Source organism: Dermochelys coriacea, chromosome 9 (assembly GCF_009764565.3).
Source record: "Dermochelys coriacea isolate rDerCor1 chromosome 9, rDerCor1.pri.v4, whole genome shotgun sequence".
NCBI lineage: Eukaryota > Metazoa > Chordata > Testudines > Dermochelyidae > Dermochelys > Dermochelys coriacea.
In genome coordinates, this window is record NC_050076.1 from 22,172,294 (window position 1) to 22,187,110 (window position 14,817).

The following is a 14,817-nucleotide window of genomic DNA, read 5'->3' on the forward strand; positions in this document are numbered from 1 at the left end:
TGGGCTCCCTGAAATCTCTCATTTTGAAGCTGTTCCATTTTGTATACATATTTACTGTGTGATAGATACTTTCTTGCCATTTTTATGACTCTAATAGCTCAGTGGTTAGGGCCCTCACCTGGGATATGGACATTGGGCAATTGGGTACAATGGGGTGCACACATAGGGGAGATGATGCCCAGTCTGATAATCCTGTTGGGGTTTAGGCATGAGCTAGGGCACCAAGCAGCTTGGCATCAGGATGTAGGCAGTTTTGTGCATGCCCACCAGCAGAAACTCATGTGCCTAGAGGGTTAGGTGGCAGCTGAGCGGTGGTTTTGTGAATGTCAGTGGTACCTAAATGTTTTATTTGTGCACATGAGGAGGTCAGCAGTGGCTTAAGGCCCTTGTGAATCTAGCCCCTGTCCTACCAGTACCCTGATTTCTGGGGTACCCACTAATGTATTTTGATTTCACTATCTTTTGCTTCATAGTTAGCAAGCTTCCTTAACAATATCTGGTGAAGTATTCTTATCAAAAAGTCTTAGAAAAAGTCTAAATAACACTATATCCACCAGTTCTACTTTGTTACTATTTTGTTAGTTGTTGAAACAATTTTAAAGTTCCACCCTCTTTGGTTAGCCCAGGATTCTAAATTCAAATTCTTATTTATTTATGGTAGCAACCATTATGTAATAAGTGCATTTCAAACACTGAAGAAAGATTGTGGCTTCTCTGCAGAGCTCACAATTTAAGGACACCCTTAAGGACACAATTTAAGGTTAAGGAAAGGAGTCTAAGAACAAAAATAGTCAGTTTATATACAAGTTAATTTGATTCACTGGAAGCGATATGAAGTTCTGGTGGCTTGGCATCTTGCTGAAAAGTGGTATCACAAGTGATACCAGCACTGTGGGAAACACTTTGAGGCAAAGCTCCACTAGTTTTAATGAATGTGAAATAGGGAACATATTATTAAGAGATGAAACTGAGCCATGCTTTTTGAGAATAGGCTTTATTACCTTTTTGCTTAAAGGTGACCTGAAAATGAATATGACCATCAGTCTGCTCCTTTATCCCCTTGCTTTTTACAACAGAAATGCAGGTCTTCCCTATCCTGAAAGATTGTATGGCCTTATCTACACTAGGAATAGTTTTGAAAACTTTTTTACTGTGCCTAACATTAATTCAGAGAATCATAGAAATTTATGGCTGGCAGGGACCTCAAATAGTCACAAAGTCCAGCCTCCTGCACTGAGACAGGTGTTTGTCTGACTTATTCTTAAAAACCTCCAATGATGACAGTTCCACAACCTCCCTTGGAAGCCTATTCCAGAGTTTAACTACCCTTGTAGACAGACAGTTTTTCCTAATATCTAACCTAAATCTCCCTTGCTGCAGATTAAGCCCACTATTTCTTGCTCTACCTTCAGTGGACATGGAAAACAATTGATCACAGACCTTTTTATACAACCCATCAACTTATTGGAAGACCGTTATCAGATCCTCCCTCGCTACACATACCCACATGTAACCTTTCTTCATAGGTCAGGTTTTCTAAACCTTTGTTAATTTTTGTTGCTCTCCTCTGGACACTCCAATATATCCATATCTTTCCTAAAGTGTGGCACTCAGAATTGAACACTGTACTCCATCAGACCAGGTAGTAATAGAGAACTTTAATTACCCAGGCAGCCATTGGAAAAGTAATATGGTCAAACAAAATTTAAAATAAGTTCTTGGAATATATTAGGAACAACGTTTTTATTACAGAAATTGGAGGAAGAAACTGGGGCAAAGCCATTTTAGACTTAATTTGGATCAAAAGAGAGGAATTGGTAGTAAACCTGAAGGTGGAAGACAATTTAGGTGAAAGTGATCATGACATGATAGATTTCATGATTCTAAGGTAAGGAAGGAGTCAGAGCAGCAGAATAAGGACAATGGACTTCAAAAAAGCAGACTTTAACAAACTCGGAGAACTGGTAGGTAAGGCCCCAAAAGAAGAAAATCTAAGGAAAAAAGGAGTTCAGGAGAACTGATGGTTTCTCAAGGAGATAATATTAAAAGCAAAACTGCAAACTATCCCAATGCTAAAGAAAGATGAGAAGAATAGTAAGATGCCGATATGGCTAGATCAGGAGCTTTTTAACTACCTGAAGATCAAAAAGGTATCCTACAAAATGTGGGAACGTGGATGAATTGTTGAGGATTACAAAAGAATAGCATAAGCATGTATGGGGCAAAATCAGAAAGGCTAAGGCACAAAATGAGTTTACAGCTAGCAAGCGACATAAAAGGCAATAGGAAGAGGTTCTTTAAATACATTAGGAGGAAGAGCAGGTATGGGTTGTCTCTGCCTGGTGGCACAGTAACAAAGCTGCGTGGAACGGAGCCTGCAGCTGGGCTCTTGGGAGGAGGTGTGGGTGTCTAGACCGGGGTCGGGGGACCCTGTGTAACCCCCTTTAGCAGCACCACCCAAATAGTCTCTTGCAGTATACACACACCCCTCTAGCACCCCCCAAATGCCCCCTCCCAGTACACACACCCTCTAGTGCCCCAGATACCCCCTCCGGAACCCCCCGCCCCCAGCTTCTCTTCCCGTTAGTGCTCTCTATTTGGGAACTTGAAATATGGTAATCGTATGGGGGCAAAACGAAAAAATGAGAATCAACTAAAAGACTGGAGGGGCAGAGTTTTCTCCCAAGATGTGCCCAGCTGGCACATGTGACACACCCAGACTGAGCTGCCCGACAAAAGCATAACAGAGAAATAGGAACTGGGTTGTCATAGGAGTTTCTTTAACTCTACTCCTGGTGGAATCTTTTTTTGGTCATCTGTATTGTTACAGACATACCTGCTGACATATTTTGAATAATTATTCAAAAATTATTCAAAATAATTGAAACAGTTGTGATTATATTGCATTATCTTGACAAATAAGGTATGCAGAATTTTAAAATATTGTGTACAGAATTTTTAATTTTTTGGCACAGAATTCCCCCAGGAGTAGCACATATTGTGATAGCCAGTGACCCGGGTCCTAGTGGGGAGCTAGTTATGATCTACATAATAGTTAAGTACATAATAGTTATGATCATTAAATATGATCAGTCAGGGTGAACTGCAAAGAATGGGGCAGACAATCCCCATAAAGATGGTGGATATTCCAATACTGATATTTACCAAGCCAGTATAAAACAGTTTCTTTTATTACCTTACTGGTTATTCAGAAGTCCGAACAACCCAGTTCTCTTAAAGTGATCCAGCCTCAGGCCTCCATCTAGCTATCCACATCAAATATGATGAACGTTTCTGTACCTTATTTCATCATTTAAAATAAAAGGTTCCACCAATCCCAAAGGATCAGATACATTACCTGCCAGGTTATTGAATATTCCAGATCTTACCCAAATACATGCTACAGCCAATTCTTAATAACTAAACTAAACTTTATTAAAAAGCAAAAGAGAGATGGTATGGTTAAAAGATCAATATACATACAGACATGAGCTCAGTTCATTTAGGTGCAGATTCATAGCAGAGATGGTGAGCTTTGTAGTTGCAAAAAGTTCTTTTAGAAATAGTTCATAAGTTATAGTCCAATGTCCAAATATCATATTCAGGACATACCAGCATAACTGGGACCTCAGGCTTCCCCTGATAGCCTAAGCAGATCTGAGATGACAGAATAAGGACCCAAGTATCTTTCATACAATTTCATGTCTTTTGACAAGTTGGGAGTTCAAAAGGTAATTAGCACGACTTTGAAGGAGGTCCATCACCGGTACTTAGCTATAGAATTAACAAGGCAATTTGCTTGTTCCTCCACCATTCACAGATTATTTGCTATACATTTCAAAGAGAGATTAATACAGAGATATCCATGTTTACAATTCATTTAAAAAATAGGATGTTCTTTTGACCTCTGAATTATCAGAATACATAATCATAGCATAGACAGGGAGTGTTGATTTCATTTTTGACCCTACTCATACATATGTAAATATACAAAAACACAAACATTATCTCCGCACATGTCTTTTGAGGGTTATTTAGTTGGCAGGATATTTAACCCTTTCTAGCCATGCGTCACAAGGACCCATTGACCTTGAAAGGTGTGTTGTGGTGGGTGTTGATCGTTATAGCAGTGGAGATAAGTCTGGAAGTTTTGCATCTGCTCTGAGAGGGTCTGGTGCCACTTTGAGTTGGTGGGTCCTGGTCTGTCAGGAGCTTGTTTCTGATGATGAGCTTGGAGAGGTTGGGGGGTTGTTTGAAGGCCAGAAGAGGGGGTTCAGGAAAGATTTCTTTCAGGATAGGGTCGCCATCAAATACAGGTTGTAGTTGTTTGATACCCCATATAGGTTCCAGTGTAGGGTGGTAGGTGACAACTTGTGGTGTTTGGTTGGAGAGGGTTTTGTTTCTGTATCTAAGCAGATTTTCTCAGGGTATTTGGGTGGCCCATTTAATGATGCAATCTTCTTCTTTGGTGGAGTGCCCTTATTTTATGAAGGCAGTTTTGAGTGGCTTGAGGTGTATATTCTAGACATTCTCCTGAGAGCATATTCTGTGGTATCTGAGTGCTTGGGTGTAGATAATAGATTTCCTGGTGTGTTTGGGGTGTTTCCTTAATCACCACACCTACCTTCATAGATCCAGTATACTGTTTAGTCATGGAAGTCATGGATTCCATGACTTTACTGGACCTCCGTGACTTCTTTGGCTTCAGCTGTCAGCTACTGAAGGTCAGCTATTATTAGCAGGAGAAAAAAAACGTTTGTAGTGATAATCAGGATGGCTCATTTCAAACAGTTGACAAGTGTGAGTAACAGTAGGGGGAAAATTAGCATGGGGAAATAGTTTTTAGTTTGTGTAGTGACTCATCCACTCCCAGTCTTTATTCAAGCCTAATTTAATGTTGTCCAGTTTGCAAATTAATTCCAGTTCTGCAGTTTCTCATGAGTCTGTTTTTGAAGTTTTTTTTTTTGTTGAAGAATTGCGACTTTTAGGTCTGTAATTGAGTGTCCAGGGAGGTTGAAGTGTTCTCCGACTGGTTTTTGAATGTTACAATTCTTGACATCTGTTTTATTTCCATTTATTGTTTTGTGTAGAGACTATCCGGTTTGGCCAATGTACATGGCAGAGGGGCATTGCTGGCACATGATGGCATATATCACATTGGTAGATGTGCAGGTGAATGAGCCTCTGATAGTGTGGCTGATGTGATTAGGTCCTACGATGGTGTCCCTTGAATAGATAGGTGGACAGAGTTGGCAACAGGCTTTGTTGCAAGGATAGGTTCCTGGGTTAGTGTTTTTGTTGTTGTGTGGTATATGGATGCTGGTGAGTATTTGCTTCATGTTGGGGGGCTGTGTGTAAGCGAGGGCTGGCCTGAGTCAAACTGCATTTTTGGATCTCAGAGAACTGGAACACTTCTGGAAGTGTTCTTCCAGAATTAGATGAGGTGTTCTGGATAAGCTACTCGGGGGAAATTCTGCAAACAGTATTTTAAAATTCTGCATATTTAATCAAAATAACACAATATAATCATGTCTGTTTCAATTATTTTGGTAATTTATTTCAAAATACCTTTCAGCAAGTATGTTTGTAACATACAGACAACAAAAAATGATTCAGGAAATGTTTTTTTGACAAATAGATTCCTTAGTAAGCATACAGAACTTTGAGTAATAATTCATTTACATTACAATATAGAAATGTATTTCCCATACACCCCAGAAGCAGCCCAAAGGTTTGGGGGAGTCAGGAATAATGCAGAAGCTGAGGGAAAGGGAAGTAATTGCTGGGAAGGAGCCTGGGAATGAACCTGGAGGGTTGTTTGGGTGTGGGAGGGAAAAGTATGGAACCGTTTTTTGGGGGGAAGGATTATTAGGGGTTGTTGCATCATTCCTCATGCAGACCCTGATTGAACCCTAGTCTCTCCCTCTCACTTAGGCACATCTGCCCCTGTCCTCCATGCAGCCACCCGTTGTCCCTATGTGTACCTGCATCCCTACCAATGTTCCCTCTAATTTTTTCCATTCATGTGTGGAATAAATTTTGTTTTAGGCACATACCTCAGTGAACATGTGAAACAAAACCTAGATATAATGCATATTTTTAAAAAGTTACCATAGGGATAATTACTCCATCCAGGATAGGTTAGGCATTTTAGAGCTCACTACTCAAAGAATTACATTTAAGTGTAAGAGAAATAAAAATTATGAAATGCATAGACCAGTCAAAACACTAAAATAACACTTTGAAAGAATAAAATTACAGAGAATATATCTGCATTGCAGGAAGTACCAAGAAGTAACAACAACAATAATACAAGTATGTGTTGGGAGGTGTGTGTGTGACACAGAGAAAGTGTGTGTATGTGTGTGACACATGGCTGGGAAAAGCCATGTGCTGTCTCTTTAAGATACTCACTGAAAGCTCTCCTGCTGTGTCCTGAGCCCTGTTGTCTCCCCTCCTGCACTCTGTGGAGATGAGATGGGATGGGGGGAGGGGGAGAGAGAGAGTGTGTGTGTGTGTGTGTGTGTGTGTGTGTGTGTGTGAGACAGAGACTGTGAGCTAGCTGCTGGGGAAATCTCAGAAATAGTGCACTGTCTCTTTAAGAAAGGCACTCAGACACTCACCATTCAGACCGCAGCAGCTCGGAGTCCTCCTGAGCCACCCTGTCTCCTTGGCCCTGCTCTGCAGAGATAGGGTACCGGGGCCGGGGTAGGAGGACACCCTGACATCAGCACCCTCCCTCACTTCCCCCCTCCCTCTGCTCTGCACTTCCAGCAGGAGGGTCTCAGGAGCAGCTGCAGGACTGGGGGGAGGGGAGGGTCACCTGAACACATGCTGTCTGTCGGCTGTGCACACTCTGATATCATATGTGGTGCGCCACGCCAGGCTCCGGTTGCGATCCCTGCAGCAATGGCTAGCGACGGTCTACTTCCAGTCCAGGAACCACCTGGAGAAGGTTGTCACCATCCCTGTGACAGTACTTACCACGCTGCGATGGTGAACCGACCCCGGAAAAGTCCTGGAAGGAGTTTCCTTTGTCAGCGCTCCTCGCTCAGTCGAGTTGGTTTAGGACGCCTTGGATCAGGGACGCATCTCGGCACCCTCCAGACCCAAGGTATGTGGTTCCCAGAGGAATCAATGCTACACATAAATGTCAAAGAGCTTCAGGCGGTGCGCAGAGCATACGTGGTCTTCTACCTTACCTGTTGGTCAGAGTGGCCAGAGTCCTCGTGGACAACACAGCCTCAGTGTTCTACATCAACAGGCAAAGCAGAGCATGATCCTCAGCCCTTTGCCAAGAGGCATTCCATCTCTGGGAATTCTGCATCAACCATGGAATCCATCTAGAAGCGTGTCAGCTTCCAGAGGCCAGGAACATGCTAGCAGATCACCTAAGCAGGGACTTCTCCTCTCACCATGAGTGGGTGCTCCACCTGAAGGTAGCCGGCATCATCTTCCAAAGGTGGGGAACTCCCCAAGTCTCTTTCATCTATCAAGGTCCACTTGGCTGCTATTTTGGCCTTCCGTCCTTTGTTCCAGGGCAGGTCGGTCTTTGCTTACAAGATGGTCCGATTTTTAAAAGGTCTGGAGTGACTCTACCCTCAGGTCCGTGACCCGGTCCCTCTGTGGGACTTAAATCTCATACCTTTGAGGCTCCTCGGCTTCCTCTTCAAACCATTGTCTGTTTCTGGTAGCAATAGCATCTGCCCATAGGGGCTCTGAGATTATGGCGCTTACCTCAGAGCCGACCTAGATGGTGTTCTACAAGGACAAGGTGTGGCTGTGGCTGCATCTAACCTTTCCGCCCGAGGTAGGTTCACAGTTTCATGCCAGCCAGGACACAATATGAGTGTAAATTACACTCTCTGGATGTCAGGAGAGCATTAGCCTTCTACCTCGAAAGAACTAAGCCGTTCCATAAATCGACACAGCTGTTCGTCACGGTAGCAGACCGAATGAAGGGCTGTCCAGTGTCCACCCAAAGAATTTCATTATGGATCACTTGCTTATTTTTTGCCAACTCCCCTTCTGGAATTTTTGTCTTTCCCCATCCCCTTTCCTTGGATCTTTTGGGCTCTCCTCTGATTTCTCTCTCCCTGCACCTCACCTCTTTACTTCTTCCCCATGATGTCCAAGCTTAACTGCTTGTGCAGTTCCTCAACATTGCTGTCAGGAGCAGAGTGAAACTGAATATAGACATTACCTTTTGCTTCCTCAATGTCTATAGAGGAAAGGCTCTATGCAAGAGCAACTCAGACATGATCCTCAACTGTTGAGTCATGGGAAAGCAAGCAGTACAGGAGAATTTTAAAAATGCATGATACCTTTGCCAAATGTCAGCACCAACTTCTTGGATAGTCTTTTGAAGTGTGTGAATGTAGTGACAGTAAAGATGGAGAAATTCATTCTCATATCTATCAGAGTTCCCCTTCATAGAACCCTTGAACAGTGGAATGTTGTGCTATGGGATGTGTGTGTACGCCTAACTTGCAAGCTTCTGTAGCCATGTGACCACGCTCTATAGTGTTGATCTGTGATGGCAGTACATGCTGAAAACAAAAGTTACTGTGGTAAATCCTTTTTTAAGTTTTTGAAACCTATTCACTAATAAGCAACTGCCAACACACTTTAAATCTCTGTTGCCTGGGAAACATTCCCTGGTGTTTCTGTGGTAATGGGAATTTGGCTCCCTCGGGCTAGTAGCTGTATGGTTCTTGAGTTATGAAACAGTTTTGTCCTGAACTGAACACAGACCTACAGATTAGTTTCACTTTCTACTTTTTTTAGCTTGTAGCTGTGAACAAACTAGGCAGAAACATATTTGCTGGTGGTAAATGCTGTTTGTTTTCAATATGTATTCTTTTTCATAGTTTGAGATGATTCATTTATGGTGAGGACACACAATATTTTGCAGTTTCAAACTAATTTCCTGAAGATAAAATTAATCTGCATATGTCATAAAGAGAACAGGCCACAATGATTTTTTTGAATGAAAGGATGTCTATCTCCGTTGACAATTTTTTTCCTGATGTATAAGATATAGGTGTGTGGTTAAAATGATTTTCTTTCTTTCTTTCAATTCAGGGCTATGTGCTAAATCTAGTAATTCATAATAACTACCCTGTTTACTTAAATATTACAATATGAATAGAAGTAAACAAACTTAGTAGTTTAAATCAGTATTTTAGTTAATTTGAAATACAAGTCCCATAATACTCATGAACTGACATTTTTGAATGGTTTATTTTGTGTGTCTTTACTCTGAGAATTAATTGAGTTAACTAAAAGCACTGGTTTGAGCCAGGTGGCGTTGGCAGGGTCCTCACCCAGCTCTGCCAAAGGATCTTAATTTTGACCTGCAATATTACTGATGTTGAAATAAAAATAACAGTACATACAAAATCAAAAATATTTCATAAACATGAGTGCCCAACAAATACAGCCCACTGTAGACTTGCTGATTTGAAGCTGTATCAACAAAGTAACAAAGGCTGTCATTCTCCAATACAAAAAGGTATTCCTCAGTCTTTAAATAATGTTGTATTAAGTATAATTCTGATTGTTTATCAACAAAATGCAATGGTATATGTTCTGACTCACAAATCTTTGGAACAAAAAGAAAGAAAAACACACCTCCTCCCCAACACCAGTCTTGAAGCTTTTGAATAGAGAAGCTGTTTTTTCCTCAAGTCACCCACATGAAATAAACCACCGCTGGTCAGACATCATAGATGTCAACTGAACAATTACACGTGTTATGCAAGTACAGTAATTACTACTACAAAACCAGCTACAAGTCATGATACAATAAAAAGACTAGAAACACATTTGAATAAAACACAATTTAATTAACACAATTCCTGATTAGCTATAATCCTAATTAAACAAATAGCCATAAAAAAGGAAATTTAAAGGAGATTTGTGCAGGTGCAATAGTCCACCAGCATGTTATCAATTGCAGAATTGGAGCCTAGTAGGAGTTGTGATTCAGAATAAAGATTAGGTAAAGTGCTTTTTATAATGCAGCAAAATCTAAATAATTGAACTACAGAATCAATTAAAGGGATGAGGCAAAAGTGCTGCAGTGATCAGTGTTAACATTAATTTTCTTAATAAAACAATCACAAAGAAGCAGAATAACTTGTTAGAAAAGTTAGTGTTAATGCGATCATTTGTGACGTAAGTGTGATTTCACTAAATTGGCTGAAAGGAAAAAATGAAACATGTAAATGGTCTGAAATGGAATTTAGATTAAGCCTAAATTTGTGGTGTAACAAAAGGATGTAAAAAGCAAGCAAAAGAAACACGATCTTATGATGAGCGACCCTTTAAACACAGTACTTGGAAATTAGAATCTATTGTGTGCACCAGAACATTTTAATACATCTAATCAATTCAGTAATGTTACAGGAGAACAATACGATGTTATTCCTGGGGCAATTCTGCACCAAAAAATTAAAAAGTTTTATTTGTTAGAATAGCAAAATATAATCAGACCAGTTTCAATTATTTTTGGTCATTTATTTAAAAATACCTGTTAGCAAGTATATCTGTAACAATACAAAACAATAAAAAAGATTCAGGAAATGTTTTTTGACAAATAGATTTCTTACTAGGCATATTAATACAGAACTCTGAGTAAAAAGAAAAGGAGTACTTGTGGCACCTTAGAGACTAACAAATTTATTTGAGCATAAGCTTTCGTGAGCTACAGCTCACTTCATCGGAAGCATCCGTTGAAGTGAGCTGTAGCTCACGGAAGCTTATGCTCAAATAAATTTGTTAGTCTCTAAGGTGCCACAAGTACTCCTTTTCTTTTTGCGAATACAGACTAACGCGGCTGCTACTCTGAGAACTCTGAGTAATACATTTAAACTACAATGCAGAACCGTATTTCCCGCACTCCTCAGAAGCAGTGCAAAGGGAGTCAGGGATAATGGAGGAGCTGAGGGAGAGAGAAGTAAATTGCTGGGAAGGAGACCGGGTATGAACTTGGAGAGTTGTTGGGTACGGGTGGGAAAAGTATGGAACAGGTTTTTTTTGCAGGGGAGGGAATAGGGAGGGATTGTTAGGGAGCTTCCCCCATGCAGACCCTGGCTGACCACTAGCCTCTCCCATTCAATCAGGCACATCTGCCCCTGTCCCCTTGTGTTTCTGCACCCCCATGTTTCCTTGCACCCCCTGTCCACATGTATCCCTCCAGCCACCCCCTGTCCCTGTGTATCTCTGCACCCCTCCCCCATCACTATGTGGCCCTGCACCTCCCTCCCCACTGTGGCCCTGTGCCTCCACTTCCATTCAGCCCCTGCCCCAGTCTGTCCCCCCCAATAGTGCTTATGAGCCCCATCTGACTTCCCGAGTACTGCACGCTGTCTGTTTTCCCCATGGCCCGTCTCCTAACCTGGCCTGCTGTGAAGAAGGCAGGCTCTTTTTCTTCCTTAGCTGGTGGGGAGCTGCTGTTTTGGTCTATCACAACAGTGCCCTCTAGTGGGGAAAAAGGCAGAACTGCAGCAACATTTTGGCAGAAGTTTTTTCTGTGCAAAAGTTAAAAATATGTGGGGCTCGTTAGTTATGCACACGCACAGCAGCACAGAATTCCCCCAGGAGTAATGATGTAGTAGAATTAAATCTGGGTTTATGTAAGGTATTGTATTATAATTCAGGAGAGCCCTAAATATTTTAAAACAATAATCTAAATAAAGATAATGCAATCACTGGGAAATTAGAAGCTATTAAACAATGTGCTTGGCAATAGCTTGCAGCCATGGACATTTACAATTATATTTTATTAGCAGCCAGGGATTATACCCTATATTTTGCAGGAAAGCTAATTTTCATAGCATTGACCCATCTCCCTTCTATTCACAATTGCACAACTTCCCTGTGCTGACTACGATTGCTTACATTAGAAAAGTATGTTTATAACTATCTTTTAATGTAATTAGTGTTCTGTTTTTTTTTTTTTTTAAAAGTTAATGACCATCAGGGAGATTTTCCAAAACACCTAAGGAATTTAGAAGCATAAAGTCCTAATGACTTTATTGACTAGTTCTTTTCTCACCTGGATTTTCTTTCCCACTTGGTTGCTGTGATCCCACTGGTGGTGCCAGCCCTCTTGTTTCCTCTCCTCCTGTCGTGTTCTAGCAACCTTAAGTAAGCTCCTCATCTTCAGCTTTGCCATACAGAACAAGTTGGAAAAGAGAGGTTACTTACTTTACAGTAACGAGTTCTTCAAGATGTATGGTACTTCAGGGTATTCACTGAGGATGTGTATGCACCTAAGATTTGAAGATTCTTCATTAGATTCTTCATTCTTCATTGATAGTCTGTACCCGTGGCTCTGAATTCAGAGCATAAGGGGCGGTAAGGACCAACCAGCGCTCCAGTTCCTACTCCAGGAAGGATCCTAAGCAGAGGGGGAGGAGAGAAAGTAATGGAATACCCATAGGGACTACATATCTCAAAGAACTCAAGTTATGGTAAGGTAAGCAACCTTTCTCTTTCTTTAAAGAGTGGTCTCTGTGTGTATTCATTGTAATTACTCAAAGGAGGAGGATGGGAGGAGCTATGTTTTACCTCAGATACTGCAGGACTGCTGTTCCCCAGAATATATCTGCAGAAGAAGCCTGCACCAGGGTGTAATGCCTAGTAAAGGTGTGTACTGAACACTATGTTGCTGCTCTACAGATTTCTATGAGTGGTGTACCCTGGAGAGAAGTGACAGAGGTGGCTTGTGCTCTGGTCAAATGGGCCTTCATGCCCTGATGTGGGGGAAGAGTTTCCACTTGTTCACAACAAAGCAGAATGTAGCCTAAAATCAATTTCTGGAATTTTTGCAGTGAGATTGCTTTCCCCTTTCATCTGATCAACAACAGAAACAAATAATCGCAGGGATTTCCTTTACAGTAGAAAGCCATAGTTCTGTGGACATCTAGAGAAGGGAGCATCTTGTCCTCTCTGGTGATATGAGATTTTGCATAGAAGACATAGATGTATGGATGGATTCAGATGGAATTTGGAGAGAACCTTTGGAATGAATTTGGGGTATAATTTTAGTTTACCTTATCTTTATGGAACACGGTCTGCCATAAATGCCCCAAATTTATCTAATTCTTCTGGCCATGGTGATAGCCATCAGGACAGCCACTTTCATAGATAGATGGAGAAGAGAGCATGAGGCCAAAGTTTCAAATATTGAATTCATAAGTGCAGACAGACCAGATTAAGTTCCCAGTTAGGAGCTGGTTTTGATACCAGAGGAAAGGCTCTGATGAAAATGAAGATGATGAAAGGCTCTTAAAAAAATCTCAGTCGTAGGGTGGGTGAAGATTGAGCAGTTTTCTTCTGTTTATTGAGGATGGAGTGGACTTCCTCTGAATATGACCTCTCTAGGTTTGTTGTCAGTCCAAATATCAGGCTGTGAAGTAAAGGGGTGGGTTGGTCGGTCTAGCCTTCATTTTGAGTGGGAAGCAATTGTAAGCATATACAAAGATGAGAGGTCATTTGGAGGATTCTGATGACCCAAAACTGTCTCAACTACAAAGGGGCAACTAGGATTACTGTTGCTTTGTCCTGCTTGATCTTATTAAGGACATGAGGTTAGAGGGGGATGAGTGGGAAAGCATACATTTCTGCTACAGTGTACTCTTTGGTATTTCTTGGAAGGTTCAGTGGCCTTCTGATGGTAAAATGGCTGATGAGAAGGAGGTTGTCTGTATGAAGATAGTTTGGAGTACTTCTTACGAGGTGCTGGGGTGTGTGCCCCAACGACCAGTGGGTTGCCCAGGAGTCTTTGAGGGTATGTAACAACTCACCAATTTTCTCACTGAACAAATTGTTGTACTCGAAGGGGAAGTCATCCACAGTAGCTTGAACTTTCTTGGGAAACCCTGATGAATGAAGCCACAAAGTCCATAATAACCGAAGTTGCCATGGAGTGGGAAGCTATGTCAGCTGCATCTAACGCTGCCTGGAGGAACAATCAGTTATCAGCTTATCCTTCATCAAAAATAGCCTGAAATTGAGGCCTGAGTTCCTACAGAAGCTTGTTAGCAAACTCAGACAATTTATTTTAGTGAATAAAGTAATATTTAGACATCAGTGCCTGATAATTCATTATATGAAATTGTAGGTTGGTGGAAGAGAAACTTTCTTCCAAGGACCTCCAATTTTCTGGCATCCTTGTTGGAAGGAGTGGATCTAGGCTGGTGGAGTCTGTTGAATTCAGTGACTGCCTGGACCACTAAGGAATTTGGGGCAGGATGGGAAAACAAATACTGTGCTCTTTAGATGGAACAAAGCATCTTTTCTCCATCTTTTTCAGAATAAAGGCATGGGGGGCTGGAGTGTGCCAAATTGTCTTGGCTGGTTCCAATATGGTCACTTGACTGGAAGTGCCTACTTGCTATGTTCTAGAGGATGTCCAGCAGCTTGTAATTAGGGTCCTGAACTTCCTCCAGGGGACTCTGGAGAGCCCCTGTGATTTTCCTCAGGAGGTTCTGAAATTTTATGTGATTATCAGGTGCCAATGGTGAGGCCAATGCAACTGCCTTATTAGGAGATGAGGACGAGAGAGCTGCAATTGGATTGAGTGGGCATGGTTGCTTGGGCTGTTCCTCCTCCTCCTCATAGCATCCTGAGGGGGCTGAAACTCTTCTCTGGAAGGTGATCTCTAACTCCTGCTCAGATCTCTTGAAGTCAGGAGATCTATATTATGGATTCCAAGTGCCCCAATAGGTCCAATATGTGGGCTCTTACGGTTACAGAGATGGTGCCCTCTGTACCCTTATGAGTTTGATGAGGGTACCATTGGTTGTA

At 41.6% G+C, this 14,817-nt stretch overlaps 1 protein-coding gene across 9 annotated transcripts in view; it reads left to right on the top strand.

Annotated features, from left to right (window-relative positions):
- The window catches only part of TRIM59 (tripartite motif containing 59), a 77,446-nt gene that overhangs the window by 3,338 nt on the left and 59,291 nt on the right, over window positions 1-14,817 (top strand). Inside the window, exon 1 of one of the 9 annotated variants that reach the window (XM_038415878.2) lies at window positions 6,589-7,114. The exons of 2 other annotated variants lie outside the window; for them this stretch is intronic. Coding sequence is in view for 3 of the 7 variants with exons in the window: in XM_043491890.1 (XP_043347825.1) it covers window positions 12,477-12,479 (3 nt within the window). In the remaining 4 variants the exon portion in view is untranslated. Of the gene's footprint in view, window positions 1-6,588; window positions 7,115-11,944; window positions 12,485-13,322; window positions 13,799-14,817 lie in introns of those variants that run through there. 6 more of the 9 variants (XM_043491890.1, XR_006274063.1, XM_043491891.1 and 3 more) reach the window with 6 other exon arrangements.